Below are 19,424 nucleotides of genomic sequence, written 5' to 3'. Positions count from 1 at the left end.
AGGGTCACTTACGGTCATCACTGAAGTCATCCACGAGAATGATTTCATGGACGAGGTGCACTGGGGTGCGGTTCAGCACGCTAAGGAACGAAGAGAGAAAATCCATGACAGTGCTTGACCAACTTAACAACCCAGCAAATGGAGTGGAAAAGCCAAGGAACTGACCCCCTGCCAAAGCACAGAAGACCAGGCTTGGATTTCCAGAAAGGATATACCAGACAAGAACCCAGAAATCACCCCCCAGTAATCTACAGTGCCTGGCTATCAACTCCCTGTAGCCTGATCTAGGAGCTAAGTGCTCTATATTCCTAGGAAATAGCTGAGATTCACCCTTCTCACCTTTGTGAGCAACAGCAGAGCCCCACATAAAGCCAGGAAAACCTGGCTTTTTTTTTTTTTTCCCCCCCCCCAAATTGCACCAAGATTTCTAACTGGACTTACAGCAAAGCTGCCGTCACCTCTCCACCTCCTCTGGGGCTAATGATAAGGTGTCCAGCAACAGCAGGGCCAACACAGAGAAAATTACCCAGCTCAAACCCATCTTTAGGCAGCTCACAGCTGTGGCAGGACAACTCCTGTTTTTATCCACGAGCTGATTGTGTTGCAGAGGCTGCAGAGAGGATAAGAGCAGGGCTGGAGCCCACCCAGGTAATGAAAGAGAGGCTGGGGGATGTGGTTCACAGCTCCCTCCGTGTAGACAGACACTGAAACATGGCTCAAAGGTACAATCTTCCCTTAATTAAACCACCAAGGGTTATTATTGTTATTATTAAAAAATCTAGACCTGTTCTTTCCCTTTCTCTCATGGTGCAGGGGTCATGGATTCATTGTACTGGCTCCAGCAATTTCATCTCCAAATAAACAGCAGTGCAGAAGTCACCCTGACACGTAAGACATGGAGTTGCAGTTGCTATTACACATGCTTAAAATCCTGCCCCAGCAAAGGGTCAAGGCTGTCTGCTTGAAGCAGAAGCCCCAGAGCACCCCAAAAGCCTCCTAAGTGCTTGAGTTGGGCTTTGATAATGCCAGTCAGATTGTACAGGCTTTTACAGCATTTAAACTTCTTTGCCTTCATCCTGAGCATGGTTCCTTTTCCACAAAGCATTTAAAATCCCGCCAAATTTCAGATCTTCAGACCTCCCACTGGCACAGGAGGGCAGTCACCCAACCACCTAACAATCCTGCAGCCCCTGATCCCCTGCCAGATCCTTATTAACAGGTTCTCTCCGTCTCTCAAGCTCCCAAAACTCTTGCAAAATAAAAGCACCTGGAAGTCTGGGAAAACCACATCCCTGGCCCAGACCACAGTAAGGAGAGCTACAAAGGGCAGAAGCCCCGAAGAACCTGGGAGCCACCCAACCAGCTGGCAAAAAATGCAGCCCACCCCACCCAGGGGGTTCCCCTTTTCCAGGTGCCTTCTGCCTGCACTGGTGTACTCCCTCCCCTCCAGGTGCTGGAATTACAACCCTGCAGGGAGAAAGAGTTGAACCAGTTTTTTTTTTTGGAAGGCATACAGGACATCCCAAGGCAGATGCATGACATAGAATCAGAGAATGGTTTGAGTTGGAAGGGACCTTAAAGATCATCCAGTTCCAATCCCAGAGCCACAGGGAAGGGACAGCTTCCACTAGACAGGGTGCTCAATGCCCCATCCCACCTGGTCTTGAACACTTCAAGTAAATGGGCATGTACAACTTCTCTGAGCAACTCACAGGAAAGAATTTCTTCCATATATAATCAATCCTTACTCCATGCTGGGTTTTTTTTTTCCCTGGGGAGAAATTCTCTGAAAAACGGAGGTTTTCTATCAGGCCAGAGTAGGTAAGCCCAGCACCTCCCTTGTGGAGCACCTCAAAAATCACTTCCAAGAATTACTTTCTCTGGAAAGACAATCCCTGCCTCTGCCAGTTTCAGGATCTTGGCAAAAGCCATTCTTTCCCCCAACTTCAGATGCCTTGCATGCTAAGGATTGAAGGAAGAGAAAGCCACTGTCCCCTAAGCAACAGTTTGGAGCTGCTGTGGCCCTCCTGACACTTTGGCTTGTACCAAGCAGAGTTAAACAACACCTCTCCAACACCCACAGCCTGAATGAAGCACTGGGAAAAAGTGGCTCAGCGCCCCTCCTCCCACTGGGGCACACAGAACAATTTAGATGTGCTGTTTCCACCTGTCAAGTGTTTTTTAATTATTGTTATTAATAGGCTTGTTATTTTTTAGAAATCCCCGTACGCCAGAGCTGAGTTCAGCAAATTACCGTAGCTGAGCATCAGTAGACAGAGACAGGAGAGCAATATCATGCTCAGTGGAATATTTAACAAGTGTTGATTGCCTGGAAACCTAACTCTGTGCAACCTGCAGGAAAGAAGCAGGCTTGTAAAAAAGCCAGCGAAATAAATAAATAACCCACCGAGAGTGGGAAGGGAGGAGGCAGTGGGGAACTTGGAACACTCAAGGCCTGCCTCTGCCTGGTCTCCCCTGTAGATCTGGCTGCCAGAAATGCAGTGCAGGGCTTAACTCTGTGAGAAGGTGGCCGCAAAGAGGCTGCTTTTGCTGGTACCAGCCATTAGAACTCAACCAAAGCATTGGGCTGTAGGCTCAGGCCTGGGCTCTAAGCAGTACTCAGTGCCTTAAAGGATCTCATGCCAGAAAACATCTTATGGAAGAAAATGGACCTTTCCATTCCAATGGACCATTTCCATTCCAGTGGACCATTTCCATTCCAATGGACCATTTCCATTCCAATGGACCATTTCCATTCCAATGGACCATCTCCCAAGGCCCTGGGCTGGGGAGAAGTGCAGCCCAGCCTCAGCTCAGCTGCAGGCTCCCACTGTCCCCGGATTTGCTGCCAACTCTGTGCCTGGGCTTGCCACCCCATACATCAGGGAAGATGACCCCTGAATGCCAACAGTGGCCATCTGTGGGACTGACCACAGCAAGGGGAAAAGGCCAGCATGCTGACCCCTGAGGGAAGGATGTCTCCAAGGTCTCCTCCATAAACTGTCACCCTTCCACGGGGTTCAGGACAGACACTACTGTGGGTGGCACAGCACCCCCTCACCTGTACCATCACAGCCCTATCCCAGCAAAAACCTTGTGGGACTCACTCACCACACAACACCCTTCCCAAATTTGAGTCAACAACTCACCCTGGTGAGGGCAGTCCAGAGGCTGCCTCTATGGGACCTGCTGTCCACTGGTTTCAGCACCTTTCAGCTCATTATTGCCCCTGCAAGTCAGAGCACAGACCCCAACAAGCCCCAGTTTTCAGCATTACAGTTTTTGGTTTTTTTTTTTTTTTTTTTTCTTTCAGATAGACCATAAAAGCACTTTTAAAAATTCAAAGCCGGCTTTTCTATTACTTGTGCCTCTGCTCAGCTTTGATTTTTTTTTTTTAATACTTTCCTTTCTTTATGTCTGTGCATGGCTTTTTTTTTCCCTTTTATATGGGAAAAATAAGAAGACAATATTACAGTGCTTTGAAGTCCCTCTGTTATTATAGATTTTTTTCCCCTGAAATCAAACATAGGTAGATATATACTGCAGTGATGGACATATTTGAACAATCAAAACAGTTTTTAAGTTCTGCTGCGCCAAAGATCACAACATTTTCTCCCTTAAATTGCCAAAAGTCCTGTTACCATCAAAATGAAAGCTCATGCCTCCAGTCCAGAAAGTGTTTACTCACCCTAATAAGAAGAGGTTTGCTGCTGAATTATCTTTTGACAATGCTGAAACTTTCTTTGTTCAGATTTATTTACCTTATGCAGACCCAGCCATGGAGAATTTCACCTTAAATTTTCATTGTAAGGTCCCTCTTCCATCCTCCTCAAGAATTTGTTGGGATCCTTTTCCACCTACCCAGAGGTAAGCATTGGATCCAGCAATTTAATCTCCAAATAAATACCAGTGCAAACGTCATCCAGACCATGTAAGACATGGAAAACATTTGGAGGAAGGAATTTCGACCTTCTGACCAAGTCAGTGTGGTTTTGGTCATCACCCACTTGCTAGAGAGAGGTGCCTGTGGACACCCATCCTGGAGAACTCATGAACCTGTTAATTCTCTCCATGGCAACATATTAGGACTTGTTGGGAGGGAAAAAAACACCTTTGGGAGGATAATGAAGTATGAAAAGGGCCAAGGGTCACAATTATCGAAATCAGACAGAGTATGGAGAGAAAATATCCGCCAAAATGAACTGCTTCAACAACCCCAAATGGCTAATTATGTAGGAAGAAAGACATCACACCAAGAATAACCATAATGAGCTTTGATTACACTGCAGCTTTCGCATTTTATTCTTTCAAATACCCACCAAGCTCTTTGAAATTCAAGAGTTCTCTTATGTTAACATCAAAAGGTAAGAGCGCACGGAGGGCTGTGTACTCAGTCACCGCGAGAGATGATTAGCAAATTAAGAGGAAAAAAAAGTCCAGGGTTTAAGCAAAAAGCAGAAAAGAAAAGAAGAAATGAAAAAATAGTCAGCACAAAGTGCTAATTATACAGTTTCTGTGCAACACCTGGCTTGTTTTTGCTTCTTTAATCAGGCTCATTTCAGTTATGGCACAGACTCCATATGGTGCCTAAGCAAGGAGGCTTTGTCACCTCCCTGTCTCAGATGTGTCTGGATGCAGACAAGGCAGTGGCACGAGGGGAAGGTGAGAGGTGTTGGCTGCCCAGGACACCACTTCTTTCACCTGTGAGCACTGGAAAATGAAAGGCATGATATTCACTCTGCTAATTAATGATCTAAATATTTGATGTGGTATTCACAGCACTTGCATCAGGACTCCTGCCAAAGGATGTGTTTTGGTTTGTCAGCAAGAGGTAAATAATTTAAGTTTTCTTATTCCTGCCCTGAGCTCCCCAGCTGCAAGTTTGAAGAATAAATAAATAAAAACCACTCAGCAGAGTAAACGGGACTGTCTCACTGTCTGCCCAGCAGGTCATCCACATGACAGGATTAGGATTCCCTTGCTAAATCCAGGCTAGTATAGGATGGAAAGACAGAAAAGAAGAAATTGTTGTTTTGGTGGGGTTTTATTTTTTATTTTAAATGCCTCTGTTTTGCTTATTTTCACCCTTGCTCCTGCCTTCCCACCTTGGGTTTACTCACATGGTCCCATCTCACGTTGGAGACTCTCACCATTTTTAGGCACTGAGCCCTGGAACTTGAAATATGTGAAACTGAACCACAGAGGGACAAGGAACTTGTTAAAAAGTCAGTGGCTGAAACAACCCAATGAGACTTTCTTCACCAGCTGAACAGTAAAAAAAGCCTTAAAAAAACTCTCCAGAGCTATTGACCATCTCCTCCTTTCTGTCCCCTCCTTCTATCTCCTCTTTCCCCTTCTCATGACACCCATCCCCTACTCCCTGGACACTTGTACACATTCACAAGCACAGTTGCACATGCATTTATAAACGCTGACCTCGCCATTTCCACAGATGTGGGCCTTCAATAAATTTGCTTTTTCTTTTTTTTTTTTTTTTCCCTTGCTTTATTTCCAGCTGGCAAATGGTCAGAGAAAAGATCATGAAACTTTTAAATGAATTCATTATTCAACACAATCCACCAGCTTCTCTCAATAACTCTGACAAGGCAAAATGTCCACAAACGAACCGTCCCAAGCGCTGCCAACGCCACCTGAGCAAGGGGTGCCTTGGAGGCCACGAGCTGCTGCTCCCTACCAAGAGCCTGAAACACACTGAGCCTGCAGCACAGCTCAGCCTCAGCACTTGGGGAGCACTGAGGCTCTCAAGCATCCAGGAAAACTGCAGGAATAGCAAAATTCCCCCTGCTCAGCAGGTACGTGGTCACTTCTGCAAGAGGCATTCCCTCCCCTGCTGCCTTCCAGCAGCACTTCCCTCTGCCACTCTGTGTTTACACAGGGAGTGCCCCTTTTGCAGGGACAGTGCCCCATCACCCATGGCTTTGGACAAGCCAAGAAATGTCCCTGTGTCCTATTTCTTGCTCCTGACCGGGCAATTAACATTGAGAATCGCAATTAACATGAGAACATTGATTCTGCAATGAGGCTGGGAAATCCAACATATTGGAACTCAGGAAACCAGGTCTGCAACTCAGAATCTTCCACCAGCTACAGAAAAATCACCTCTCTGTTCCTCAGCCTGTCCATCTGTCACCTGGGTTATACCACTGTAGACACGTACTAGGGAGAATAGGGTAGAAGAGGTGCCAAATTTACCCACCATGATGCTAAAGCAGTTGGCCACAAACTGCCCCAAAAGGCACAAAGCACTGACAGGAGGACAGAGTTTGTTTTGAGTGGCCAAGGAAAATGATCCATGTTGTTACAGCCACTGTGGGATGGAGTCATCTGGAAGATCTAATTAAACTGAGTATTTGGCGTGCAAGAGAGAAAAAGCCCCAAGCAGTCAGAAGGCACAGCAAATTAACCCACAGAGGCTGAAGAGGCAGATGAGCCCTCAGCCGGGTCCAAAGAGAGGCAGGGAGGTGGCAATATGTGCTCAACCACATCTAGAGAGAACAGAGCAGGAGCCACATCACTGGCTTACCACCAAGGATTAGTATCCCTAGGCTTGGCTGCATCAAAGCAAGCCTCTAGGCACTGCATCCAGGAGGAAATCGGTGAACCCTGATGCCAAAAGGCCACCTCCAAGCCAGGGGGACCAGAAAAAAAGAGGATCAACCTAGCAGAGTTCAGGATCTCAGCCCAGGGACAGGCAGAGGAGATGGGGACCCAAAGCCATCATCTCAGTTCCTCACTGCCTGGGCTTGCCCTGGGGTGCAGCTCACTGGGGCTCTGGAACTGTTGGGGGATGAGCCTACAAGAAAGAGGGCTCAGAAGGGTCCCCAGAGCTGGGGAAAACCTCCCCACAGATTAAACATGAGCACTGGAATTGCCAGGGCCCATAAGAGAGAAGGAGCAGTGTTGAGGATTCCCCATGTGTGGGGACACAAGGCTTGACTCCATTTTCTTAGAAGGCTGATTTATTATATTATGATACATATATATTAAAATACTACATTAAAACTATACTAAAGGAACAGAGAGAAAAAAAATCAGAAGGCTAGAAAGAACAAGAACAGAATGCATAACAAAATCTTGTGACTGCTCACAGTCCGATGCAGCTGCATCTGTGATTGGCTCTTAATTAGAAACAACCAACATGCACCAACCACAGATACACCTGTTGCACTCCACAGCAGCAGACAGTTATTGTTTACATTTCTTTCCTGAGGTCCTCAGCTCCTCAGGAGGAGAAAATCCTAGCAAAGGATTTTTCATAAAATATCATAATAACAGAGCAGTGCAAAGAGGCAAAGCTGTGGTGAAAATCACACACAGCCAGGTAAGGAAGGCAGTAAAGCCAATTAATCAAGTCAAGCAAATTGAAAAAAGAGGAATAAGGAAGAAAGTCTTTCTAAGCTGGAAATGAGAAACTTCAAAGGACAATGACCCCGAGGAAAAAGTAAAAATTCAATGTACCTGTACTTCTAACCTTGCCAGCACTGCAATGAACAGTTCTCTAATGAAGCCAGATATGGGAGATTCAGGCCTAAGAGCTGTACCATGGGTCTAACATTCTCATGTGACATCACTCATGATCACACCTGGCAGGACAGTTAGGTGCTAAATTATGGGGAGAAATGAGGTTAAAATCCATCCCTGCACTTCACATGCTCTAAGCCCCCTGTATTTCAGGAGCTAAAGGACTGCACTTGCCACCTCTGTTACAAATAAAACTGGTTCTGGAGAATGGCAAACTTATGCAAGGCACTGTAAAGATGAAAGGGAAGGTCCAGGATTGAGGAGGTGGTACACAGCACCAAGCATCAGTGTCACCCAAAATCCACACACACCAGAGAAAGAAAGCAGTGACAGATTACTGAGTATGAAGCAGGGAGACAGAATTGGGCATGAAACCATAAAGCAGAGCAGGAATTCAATTTCAGGACTGTCAAACTCACTTGTGGCCCTGGATACGCTCACCTGAAGAAGGATGCTGAGAGAAAAGCTCAGCAAAGACACGACAGTGAACAGGGCACAGCTGAAGCCTCCCCCAACCATCAATCCCAGTCTGACCAGCCCCAGCAATGGCAAGGGATCCCTGGGGATGCCAGGGTTTAAAAGCCAAGACTTGCAGTGGGGCACAGACCTACACTAAGTGCACATGAGGTGCAGCTGCAAAGCACTACTGGCACAGAGCACAGCACACCCAGGCTTGCTACAGAGCAACCCACCAGCCCAGACCTGGACACAACCTTCCCACAAGAGAATCTGCAGATTCAAGGCACACATTGGGATTAAACACAGATTTCAAAAGCCTGCAGTGAAAATGAAGCCTTCAGTCTATCCACGACAGCAAAACACAGCCAAGAGCAAACCGACAAATGAAGGAATGGCCACGTGCCCAGAGTGCTCCACCGTGTCGCTGCAGGAGTACAGAAACCAACCCTGAAAATCTGGTCTGCATGTGTGTCATTAGGGCTTCTCAATTAGCAAGCCTTTCTGGCACTGGATGGGGCACTGGAGAAGCTCACAGAGCAGCACTGGAGCAGCTATCTGTGGAATGATAGCTGTCCCTAGAGAGCTGGGCCAAAATACACTGAGCACTCCTACCCAGCTGGATATAAAAGCTCTTAGCCCAGACTCTGTCTAATCTGCTGATGATCCCTCAAGAGTTTCCCATGCCAGGCCCTGCAACGGGAGCACGGCTCCTCATTTTCCTGAGCATCCCACTGCAAAACCTACTTCTCAGAGAGCAACTTTCAGGCTCATTTCTCTCAGTCACCATTTGAGACCACAGCTGGCACGTCTGGTCCTGTTGCTGTGGTGAGTGCAAACAGATTCTGCCTTTATTTCTGATGACCACTGGCCCACTGACCCTCTTTTAAGAGATCCCCAGGAGCTCTTACCTCCGAATTGTCCTCAGCAGGGTGGACCTGGCCTCGTTGTGGAAGGTGATGACCACGCTGGTGGGCGGGAGGTCCTGGCTGTAGTGCAAAGTCGTACACCTGGGGAGGGAGAAAGCAGAAAAGGCTGTTCAGGTGCTGGAATTCAAAGTCAGAGCTCACTTCATCAACAGAGGCAGCACAGTCCAACAGTAAATGGTCTCCAGCCACTACTACAAAGAAATAAATAAGACTTTTTCTCTGTGAATCATTCCTAGAGGAGTCCAGAAACTGCCAAATAAGCCACTGAGGATTAAAGCAGCAAAGAACTTAACTGTTATTAATGGGAAGGGATGAGAAGGGAGGCACACAGCTGGTAGCCCTTTCCTCTAACCAGTGCTTCCCACCTACCCACCAGGGCTTCTCTTATCCCCCTGGCTCATGGCACCACCAGAGGTAAGAGCATCCCTGCAGTTCCATCTCCCATGCCTCACTCTCAGCCTCCTGAGGAAGCAATTCCCACCAGCCAGCTGCAAGGTAAGCCAAGCCCTGTTTCTAAATTGATTGTTTCCTTATTAATTCTGCCTTAATTGCATAACCAGAACTACAGGGAAGATTGGAATTTCAAACTTTCCAAGCCAGCCTTCAGAAGGTGAAAGCCCACAGCTGCAACCACAGCCCCTGCTGCCTCTTTCCCAGGAGGAAATGTCACAGACTCTGTAATTACTTTGACCTTTAGCTGATTAAATTTGTGGCTTTTATAGACCGACACCAATATATTCCCAGCTCAGAAAATCCAGATACCCCTTACATCCATGCTGCCTTTTCCAGTGCCCTATCAGTCCCTTAAGATGGTCTTAAGATGACACAAGAGTAGCTCTCCATCACAGCCATCCTGTCCCTTGCCATCCACATGCCACTTGTCTGCTCTTGTGTCACTACCAGGTGCTACCACTACCATCCTCAAACGTGGCAGGAAAGAGCACTGAGCAGCCACTCTTCCAACAAACCATCAGCTTGCTCCCTCAAAAGTTTTGGACCACAGTACCTGCAAGGTGAAGTAAAAACAGATGGAAAAATTAAATTGCATATGGAGAGGAGAAAGCACGTAAGAGCAGCCAGATATTTCCGGTTTATGCTATTCAGAACAGCATGTTGCACCTCTCAAATGCCAAAATGCCCCAGATACTATTTTTAACGAGGTTTTCCATGCTTTAATTTTGAACTTTTATTTCTGATTATTTACAAAGTGAACAAGAGTGCACAACAGGGGAAACAATTCCAAAGATAAGGAAAAAATGGTATCTTGGGTGGGACAAAAGATTTGCAAGCTCACGCTAAATTAGTTGCTGCTTTCTCTCCTTGTTTCACTCAAAACCCTTTCCAAATCCTGCTTGAACTTGACCAGAAGCAGGTTTCTCATTACTCCCCTGTTCTTTCAGCACAGTCATCCACACCAGAAATTCACCTTGGAGCCAATTCTAATTCTGGGTCCATCCCCAAAGGACGCCAAAGTCGCACAGCTATTCCATATGCAGGAGAAAGTTCAGCAACACTGCCCCATGCGACAACACCCTCATCCATCAAAATTGCATCTCAGGGATGCTGAAAACAGAGGGTTTCTGAATTATGAAACAGCACTGGGTCGTGCTCTGAGCTGCTTCTCTGGGTCACTGCGGCCCCGTGCATCAGCCAGGATCCTGCTCCAGCCGAGCCATCCCGAGCTGCCGCTCAGCTTTGCCGCGCTCAGGCTCAGCTCCCGCGTGCTCTGCGGAGCTGCAGGGACAGACGATGGCAGCTGCTCTCCCTGTGCTATTTATACACGGCTCCCAGATGCGTGTCCTTCCACCCACTTGCAGCAGGGCTCTGTGGAGCCAACAAGGGAAGCTATTTCTGGCAGAGAACGAGCGGGAGTGGAAAATACAAAGTCATCAATACTTTACTTATGCTATTACACCAGCCCAGGAGCTGGTAAAGAAAGCAGGAGCTGGGTGTGTCTGTGCCTCCCACGGGTGGGAGTGCTGCAGGCTGGCTCAGGCTCCTCCTGAGCAACAACCTGCTTCTAAAACTCCAGATATCGACGCACCAGACCGGCCCAACCAGGCAATGTGAGTGTGGGAGAAGCTGGAATGGCACACACGGGCACCTCCAGAGGTGCAGCTCACCTCTGGCTTCTGTCTAGTGAGGCTTGTCACATCCCGAGGGCAGGAATGATGCTCCAGCCTTGCTTCGCCCCTGTGACCAGCACTACACCACAGCTGGGACCTGCCTCTCCAAAAACTGCCTGCAAAGGGTGAGGCAGAGCTGCTCTATCTTCCTCCCAGGGCTCCTCCTCCTGGGTGCTTTATGGCTCTGACTCTCTCCTTGCCCACGATTTTACCCCTGGGTTCTTCTTTCAGGAGCTATCCCAAAGTTTCCTCCACTTGGTCCCTTTTTTTCCCGCCCTTCCTCCCCCAGTGTAACTGCAGCTAAACATCCTGGGTCCCCAGAAGGCAGATTTCAGTTTAAGTTGTTGACTACAAGTGTCTTTTTTTGGCACTTACTTGGGTAATAAAAACCACAGCTTGGAAAAGCATTAAATCCAGCATGTCCAGAATTATTTTGTGTGACAATTACATCTGGGGTAATTTCAATTTAATACCTCACTGCAAGTGAAAATTGCAGCATGCAGCCCTAAAATTGCTGTAATAATGAAAATAAACCTGCTAAAAGCTGCCTGTGCTACCTCAGGCTGTCACTGGATAAACGTTTTGTGCTGCTGATGGTATTTCATAGGTCATCCAATTGCCAACAAAAAAAACAAACCAAAACCAAAATCAACACCCACAACATTTTCAGGAAACCAATGAAAGTTTGAAGGTTTTTTTAGATTGTTAAAAAAAAAAAAAAAAAAAAAAAAGCAATAACTGCACTGCCTGTACTGGCAGTGTGTTGAAACTCACTGGCTAAAACCATTTAAAGTTTTATGCTTTGCAACCTTGCAGCTGGACTGGAGAGCAATCCTAGCACAGCAAGTGCAAGCAGGAATGCTGCCAGGCTGCTCTGCAGGTTCCCAGCATCTGGGTGGGGTGAAAGAAGACAGAAGCCAGGCTGGCCGCCCTAAAAACCCCAGGGAGAGCATCCAAATGGAGAACAATTCTTATTTCCTCATGCAAGAAGTCAAACTTCATTTGATGGGGAGTCACTTTTTGATTGAAGTTTTTTTCCCATTCAAAATGGAAATAATTTCACAAGCGGGGAGTTCTGAAAGGGGTAGTCTGGCTACAAACACCTTAGGCATCAGCCTTGGAAAATCCCAGCCTGGTCTGGTTGCCTGTCATACTTCCTCCAGTTTGGACAGCACAGCACACCTCCTCTCCACGTTCCCAATGTGCTGTTAACTGCTCAGGAATAAATTATGCAGTGCCTGTTTGTGGGAACATGGAGCAGAACAGCCGGAGCCCTGCACTCACTGCAGGAATTGCAAAGCTCTCCTGCAAAGTCCCAAAGTTTGGACACTCCAGCATTGCCCCCAGAGTCCCTTTCTCAAGGTATTTTTCCTGAGCTTCTTCACACAGCTGTCCCTGCATCCTTAGAGATCCTCCTGACAGGGCAGCACATGCCCATTGCCACGGAATCTGAACCCATCTTACATTTAGAAATGGCAAACTTCACTCTCAGTGCCCCTCACCAAACCAAAGCCCACCTTGCCACCACAGCTGCACAGCAATGGTGAAGATCAACAGTGTGAATAGAGATAGAGCTGATGCCAGTAGTTTTAACTTTCATATTTTTTAGATTCTGTACTGTCTTACTGTGTGACTCTGAACTTCATATAAAGTGTTAGCAAGCTCTCTTCAGTTTAGTTAGACAAAACAATCCTATTCCAGCCTGAGAACCAAGGACACCATTGCAGCTTTAGGCTCAAGAAGTATAAACAACAGCAAATTGAGGAGGGCAATCTGGGAGGATGGGACTTCATAACCTGAAGCTGTAATTGGACAATTGACCCCAATATGTAAATGGGCCAAAACTTATAAAAGTGTGAAAATGTGTGACGGGTCATCCATCTTGCATCCATCTTGGGTAGAGCCATGGCTGGGCTCTTGTACTGCCCAAGGTGTATCCTTTGAAGGCCTTTTAATAAATACCTACTTTATTCCTTTAACTCTGTTTAGCCTCTGTTCCACATCAGCCTCTTTAGGCATCAGACCCTGTTCCACAGCCTCTTCTGCTGCCCCCAGGCTCATCCAACATCACATGTTCACAGCACTGTGCTGTCTCTCAAAACCCACCTCTTACATTCACCCTCTCCTGTGCCTCATTAAATTCCCTCAATAAATGATCATCCTCATCCCACTCCCCTAGATTCCCCCTGACAGGCTTCTGCTCATCCCTCTGCTCTGCTTCAACACCATCACCTGCCAACAGCTCTGCTCTGAATTTTTAACGTTTTCCACCAAGTCCAAACTCTCCCTCAACACAGCTCACCACTTCCAAAGCACTCTCTGCATATTTATTTCAAACAGCAGCTGCATCAGGCAGAGCTACACCATCTTTCACCTCCCTGCTGGCTCCTCTCTTCTCCTTGGAAACACATGGGAGAACACAGTCCTGTCACCACGCATCCAAAATAAGGGTATTTGGGTTTGTCTGCACTCTGTAGCCACAGGGCTCTCACATCAGCCCAGAGGACAGGGACCTGCCATCACCAACAGGATGGGTTCACACCAGCCCTGATGGACAAACCATGCTGATTTCAGATGACAATCTCCAAGGTGTGAAAAATTACTCCCGTGGAGGAAAATTTAAATTATGGCCCTAGTGAGAAAGGAAGCCACTACCCACCACAGGCACGGAAAGAGCTGTCAGTGGAAAGGAAAAGATTAGAACCCCAGCTGTCCTGGCCAACAGCAAACATTGCTAAACAGGCTCTGCACACCTGTAGGGATGGATGGCAGGACATGCAGGCACCTTGGTTATAACTCTCAGGACAACCCCTCAGGGTGGCATAAACAACTGTGGAAAACTATTGTGCCTAAGCTCCATCTTTGAGCTGAAACAAAATTCTTAAATCATAAAAACACAGAATGTTTTTACGTTGGGTTGGAAGGGACCTTAGAGATCATCTATTTCCAACTCCCTGCCTTGGGAAGGGACATCTTGCACTAGAACATATTCCTCTAAATCCAATGCAACACTTGAACACCTCCAGGGATGTGACATTCCACAGCTTCTCTTGGCAACCTATTCCAGTGCCTCATCGCTCCCACAGTAAAGAATTTCTTCCCAATAACTAATCTAGGAGACTTCTATGAAAATACTCTAAAAACTGGAAACCTGGATATGGTTTGATATAGAGCAATATAAAATAATGTATGTGCCAACTCATATGGAATCTAGGAAGTTCATAGAGCTTACTGCTGGACAGGACCATGCACCACCTCACCTCTGGGCTATACAGCCTCTGGCATTTCTCCCAGTTATTTCTGCATTTTGCAGTTATCCATGCATTAAGTCCAGTGACTTGTGCCTGATTGCAGAGCACCTTTCAAAAAATCATTACTTGATGTCGTCCAGAGATGGAAAATCCAAGAAATGCTGCTCACGCCACTGTCAACGCATCAGTCTCATACAAGAGTATAAATGGGACACAACAATTCAGAATTTGCTTGACCAGAGCACACAGAGGGGTCAAGTGATCTTCATGGCATTCACCTCCCATCAATACCCTTGCTTCTTGGCTCTCCCCAAGCCACCCTCCTGCATGTTGCCTCCAAGTATTTTTTCATTCAGCTTTCAGAGACCTTCAAAATGCTCCTTTGCATTCCCAAGTTATGCCAGCATCTCCTGCTCCTTCTCTGGGTATGCTTGGCCCCTCCTCAGTCAGGAAGAAGCTGCCAAACAGAGGGCTGGCCATGGTCTGTGCATCTCCAGCACCACCACAGCACCCAGGGCCTCTCCAGGGCACAGCTGTGAGCAGTGGGACAATTGCTGGCACATCCTGCACGTGGGGTCAGCTTTGGCACGGAGACCAACTGAGAAAGCTCTGGGATTCCCTCTGGTGTTGCCTCTGAGCTCCGCCAGGCCACACCACAACCTGAGCGTGGACGTGGCAGCCCAGAGCACCGTGTGACTTTCACTGCACAACAGGAAAAGCAGCGGCGGCAGGAATTGCCACCGGCTCCAGACCCTCTTGTGCCCAGCCTGGTCCTGCAGGTCCACCTTGGGCTGGCCATGGCTGTGGGCAGGCTGGTGCTGCTGAAACACCAGAGCAAAGGCCCAGAGCAAAGAGAGGCTGAAAACACAGCTGGAAGGCTCAGCAGTCCGGAGAGAAGCCGTGCCAGAAGGAAAGAAGAAAGGACGCGGAGTCAGATGTCAGCTGGCAGTGCCACACGATTGCAGGGAATGCCAGCTCAAGTTTGGCTTGCCAAAGTGAAAAAATACCCTTGAGAAAGGTCAGTAGGATTTCTCTGGGCTGGACTGGCATGTGCCTCAGGTTTGCATTCCCAAAAAGGGGCTGAAAACTCCCTAGGGTGGCATGCAACAGACACTGTGGGGCTGGGAGAAACAGTGGTGATCCAAAGAGAGGAATCCCTGGTTGAGCAGGTGACTTCAGGGTGTTCAAGGGCTTCAGCAAGGGTAAGGAGGCTCATCTGCAACTAATACTCCCTGGTGGTTAGCGCCAGAGCTAACAAAGAATTATTCAGCAGGTTTGAACTAGATGTAATTTGATAAAATTGTAAAGAAGGCCCTCAGGAAAAATCTGCTGGGGCTGTGAACCAGCTCTGGCTGTAGATTAGATGTCCAGAGGAACCTGTACAAGTCTGCACCTTCCCCACAAAAATACTAGAAAATGCACAAAAGAGCAGAGTCCTGCAAATTGGTGCACCTTAACCACTGGCTGAGCTGAGATCAGTCTCCTTGGGTTGACCAAGAAGGACACTTTTCTGCACAGCCTCTGGAACCTGAAGCAGTGCTGGATGTGGCGAGCGTGCAATTAATATTTCCTCTAACTCACTGCCTCTTTCAGTCTCTTTCTTTCTTCTCCCTGCAAGATAGATATCTAAAAAATTAATCAAACGACTAAATTTGAAGAAAAGGGGAAATGCAAGAAGGCAAAAATAACCTTCTGTGCACATGACGTGCTGCTGCCTGTGAACCTCAAAACTGATGAGAAGATGCATTTATAATTCATTAAAAATTTGCTGGGTTTTTGTCTTCAGAAAAGGAGAGGGGAAAAAAAAGAGAATTTACTAAGAAGGAAGGAAAGAATAGCATGGCTGCCTTTAAAAACAAGTTAAACCAGACTGTGTGTCTTGATTCTCAAAGCAGCTCATGAATAATTCAGACTTCTAGGGCCCTCCACACAGACTCAGGGTCTGTCTTGCTTCTTGACTCCTTCCACCCTTCCTTCCTCAGAACTGAGGCAAAAAGAAAAATGGAGCCAACAAAAGTGAAAAGAAGAAAGCAAAACCAGTACAATTCGGTAGAATTTTAAACTGATGCCAGTTTTACTGGAATACCAGAGCTGATGGCAAAGCTTTTCACTTGGTGGAAGTAAAAGCAAAATCTGGTACCTTGCACCTTCATGGAAAATCACTAATCCATTATTAAAGATCTTTAGAAGCCAGGAAAACCTGAAATTACATTTCAGATGGCTGGAACCCTGGATGTAAAGATTCCTTAGGGAGGATGCTTTCTGACCAGAGAGCTTCCTGGCATCACGTGGCAAATCAAAGCAGAGAAAGTCCCGATCCTCACAACACCTCCGTAGTCACAGCTGGAGAAGCACAAACCCAGCTCCACGCTGTGACAGCTCAAGAACACCTCCAACATGCAGGGATCTGCAGAGCTCACAGCAGAAATCCACCCAAATGGCCCCCCAAAAAAATGCCCTTTTGCTGCAGCTGAAGGAATAGGAATTTAAGGTGCTAGCTAGAAGAAAAAACCAAACAAGTGCTTTATAGAAGAAACTGTCTCATGGCCTTAATTATCAACAGGAGCGAGTCTCGGAGAATTAGTTCCATTATTTACTAATACTTGACTTTGATTTCAGCCCACATAAACATATTAGGTCAATAGAAATAGCGAGACAAGCATGAAGCAGGAGAGTTAAACAAACAACTTCATTCTGTCAGAATTACTTGGAGCAAGTTATCAAAGTAATCGATGGCACATAATAACTATAAGACAAGTGGTCAATATGTTACAGCAGTCAAAGGCAGAGGATGGCTCTAGCAGAGGGTGATCAATGGCACCCTGGGAATGCTGAAGCACTTGGTGATGAAGGGATGACCACCATGAAATCATCTCGGGGCCCTGGTGTGGTTCAGGTGGGTGCACCCTCTGAAGGCCACTGAGACAGGCAAGGATTTCTCTTCCCCATAAAAACCCCAGGATCCTTTCAGGCTGTTGCAGGGAAGGAGGCAGGAAGGACTGACTGATGTTGGCACAGCCACCCCGAGGGCCACGGCTGGGTCTGCAGTCAGTCCTGTCTGCCAGAGACCCCTATCCCTCCCTGCACTGGGAAGAAGCCTCTCCTGGTGCAGTGACTGCCTCCCACCAGTGGTTCCTGCACCCACCAACGCACCTTGCAGCATCACTTCCACTCCAGCACATCATTTGTTCCTCAGGAGCCCCATGTGTACTTTTCATCTGATACTCAAAATCACTTGCTTTTAAATACAGCTTGTCATTTTTAGATGACTAAAGTGTCAAAAACATTTGAGATCTAAATGAAATTTTTCCCTTTTCAGGATGAGAAAAACAGATCTCTTTGGCTTTAAGTTTTCCTGCCTTTTTATTTTAGATTCACCAAGCTTTGCTTTTGGTTTATCCTGAAATTGCCATCTCCTGGCTTTTCTTTCTTTTAAATAACCAAAGAACTGAAACACTGTTATTCACTCAGCTCTACTGAACCCTACCTACCCACATAGCCCCCAAACTCAAGCTCCAGAGATGTGGGACTGACAACACAGACATAGCCCAGGTGTAGGCAGCGAGGTGGATCCCACCACCCACTCTGTCTCTGTTTCCAGCTTCAGGCTCCTGAACAAAAGCAGCAGCGCCTGTACCCAGGCACTGCTCACCTTGAAGTGGAGCAGTTTGTCCTCAGGGCGCAGTGACTGGCAGGTCAGTGTCTTTTATTAAATTCCCAGCTCTCACTCCTCCACTCCTCTGTGTCCCCCATCGTGACAGGGACACGCAGAAAGATCATTGCTCCACAGACAGGTATCTGGGGAACGGGCTTTTATCTCTGGGTAAATGTGTCACAAAAGTGGAGCTAATTAACTGGGGCTCTGTTTTTGAAAAAGGTTAATATTTTATCAAATGTCTTCTGTCTTGAGGAATAATTAGCCCTGGCAGTAGTAGCTCTGCCATTTCCCAAGGGACTGAGCAAGAGACTGGAGGCTGGAGAGAGACACGTGGTATTGATGGATAGGCAGCTGCTCAACTCTGGGCTAACAGTGCATCTCACCAGCAGCTACTCCTCAACACAAACCAACCTGCCACAGGATATTAACAGAGGCAAACCCCTCTCTTCAAAGGCTGTACACATTCTTCTGGTCCATACCATGCCCTCTGGTGCAAGGATGCTTTAAAAAAACCAAGGCACTGTGACTCAGCCAAGAGCACTGAGACCGGAGCACCAGTCCCAATCCCTTCTCCCCAGGCACTCTCTTCCCTTACTGCTCCAGCACCTCAGTCTGCACAACAAAAGGGAAATCCCATGGGCTCTCCTAATTCTTCCATCCCAAAACCAAACCTGTTCTCAGGGGGGAACCAACTTCTGAAGTAAATTCCCACAGGGACTGCACAGAAGGAGGTTCCCCCAGTGCCTGCACAGAAGTCCTCAGTACAGTGCACAACATCTCTCCACAGGGCTGGGATGCAAGCAGGGAAAATGGAGGGACTGAAAAAGGATGAGGGAAGGGTCATTTCAAATCGACCCAGAACTGTTTTGTGCATGCATTTTTCTTGGCAAAATGCAGTGGACGGGTGAGTGGGGAATTTCCAAAACGAAATCAAAACTGTCTCATAGGGAAGCAAAGCCAAAATGACTTAGGGGAAAGAAATACATCACTTTGTGGTGGGGGGAGGGAGGGAAGAGGGAAGCTCTCAGCTTTTTTCCCTCTCTGAAACCGCAACTTTTGGCAAGGAACACAAAACAAAGGTATTCTTCAGGGAAGGAACAGCTGAGGTGGAAGCTGTGCATGCTCCCCTGTGAGCCCCTCAGATTCTCTTTGGGAGGATGCCTGTCCTGTGCAGATGCTCTTCCCACCCAGCAAGGCACTGAGGGGCTGGGAGGAAGGACAGCTTGGATAAACAAAACTCAGCAGTGAGATATTTAGTATTATACCAGGATATTGGCTGGAACAGTCCAGTCATCCCCACTGCCTGCAGCCAGACTCCAAGACACTGAGTCCCTACAGACTCCCTCAGTACCCACCCTGCCAATCCCCTTTGGCCTGCAGACATCTTTTAGCCAAGAATACAGCTCAGGAATAGCTTCTGCTCGCTGTGCAGACAAGTGCCATAACTCACACTCCTTGCACA

The 19,424-nt window shown here is 47.2% G+C and overlaps 1 protein-coding gene across 1 annotated transcript in view; it reads right to left on the bottom strand.

The window, feature by feature from the left end:
* The window catches only part of GALNT14 (polypeptide N-acetylgalactosaminyltransferase 14), a 95,017-nt gene that overhangs the window by 32,071 nt on the left and 43,522 nt on the right, over positions 1-19,424 (bottom strand). The window contains exons 3-4 of the mRNA XM_041474024.1: positions 8,910-9,008; positions 13-80 (exon numbers count right to left, since the gene is read on the bottom strand). Of these exons, the coding sequence (XP_041329958.1) occupies positions 13-80; positions 8,910-9,008 (167 nt within the window). The remainder of the gene's footprint in view (positions 1-12; positions 81-8,909; positions 9,009-19,424) is intronic.

The sequence above is a fragment of the Pyrgilauda ruficollis genome, unplaced genomic scaffold (assembly GCF_017590135.1).
Source record: "Pyrgilauda ruficollis isolate IOZ18807 unplaced genomic scaffold, ASM1759013v1 scaffold31, whole genome shotgun sequence".
NCBI lineage: Eukaryota > Metazoa > Chordata > Aves > Passeriformes > Passeridae > Pyrgilauda > Pyrgilauda ruficollis.
Note: the sequence above shows the minus strand (reverse complement) of the source record. Positions and strands in the feature narration are given on the sequence as shown.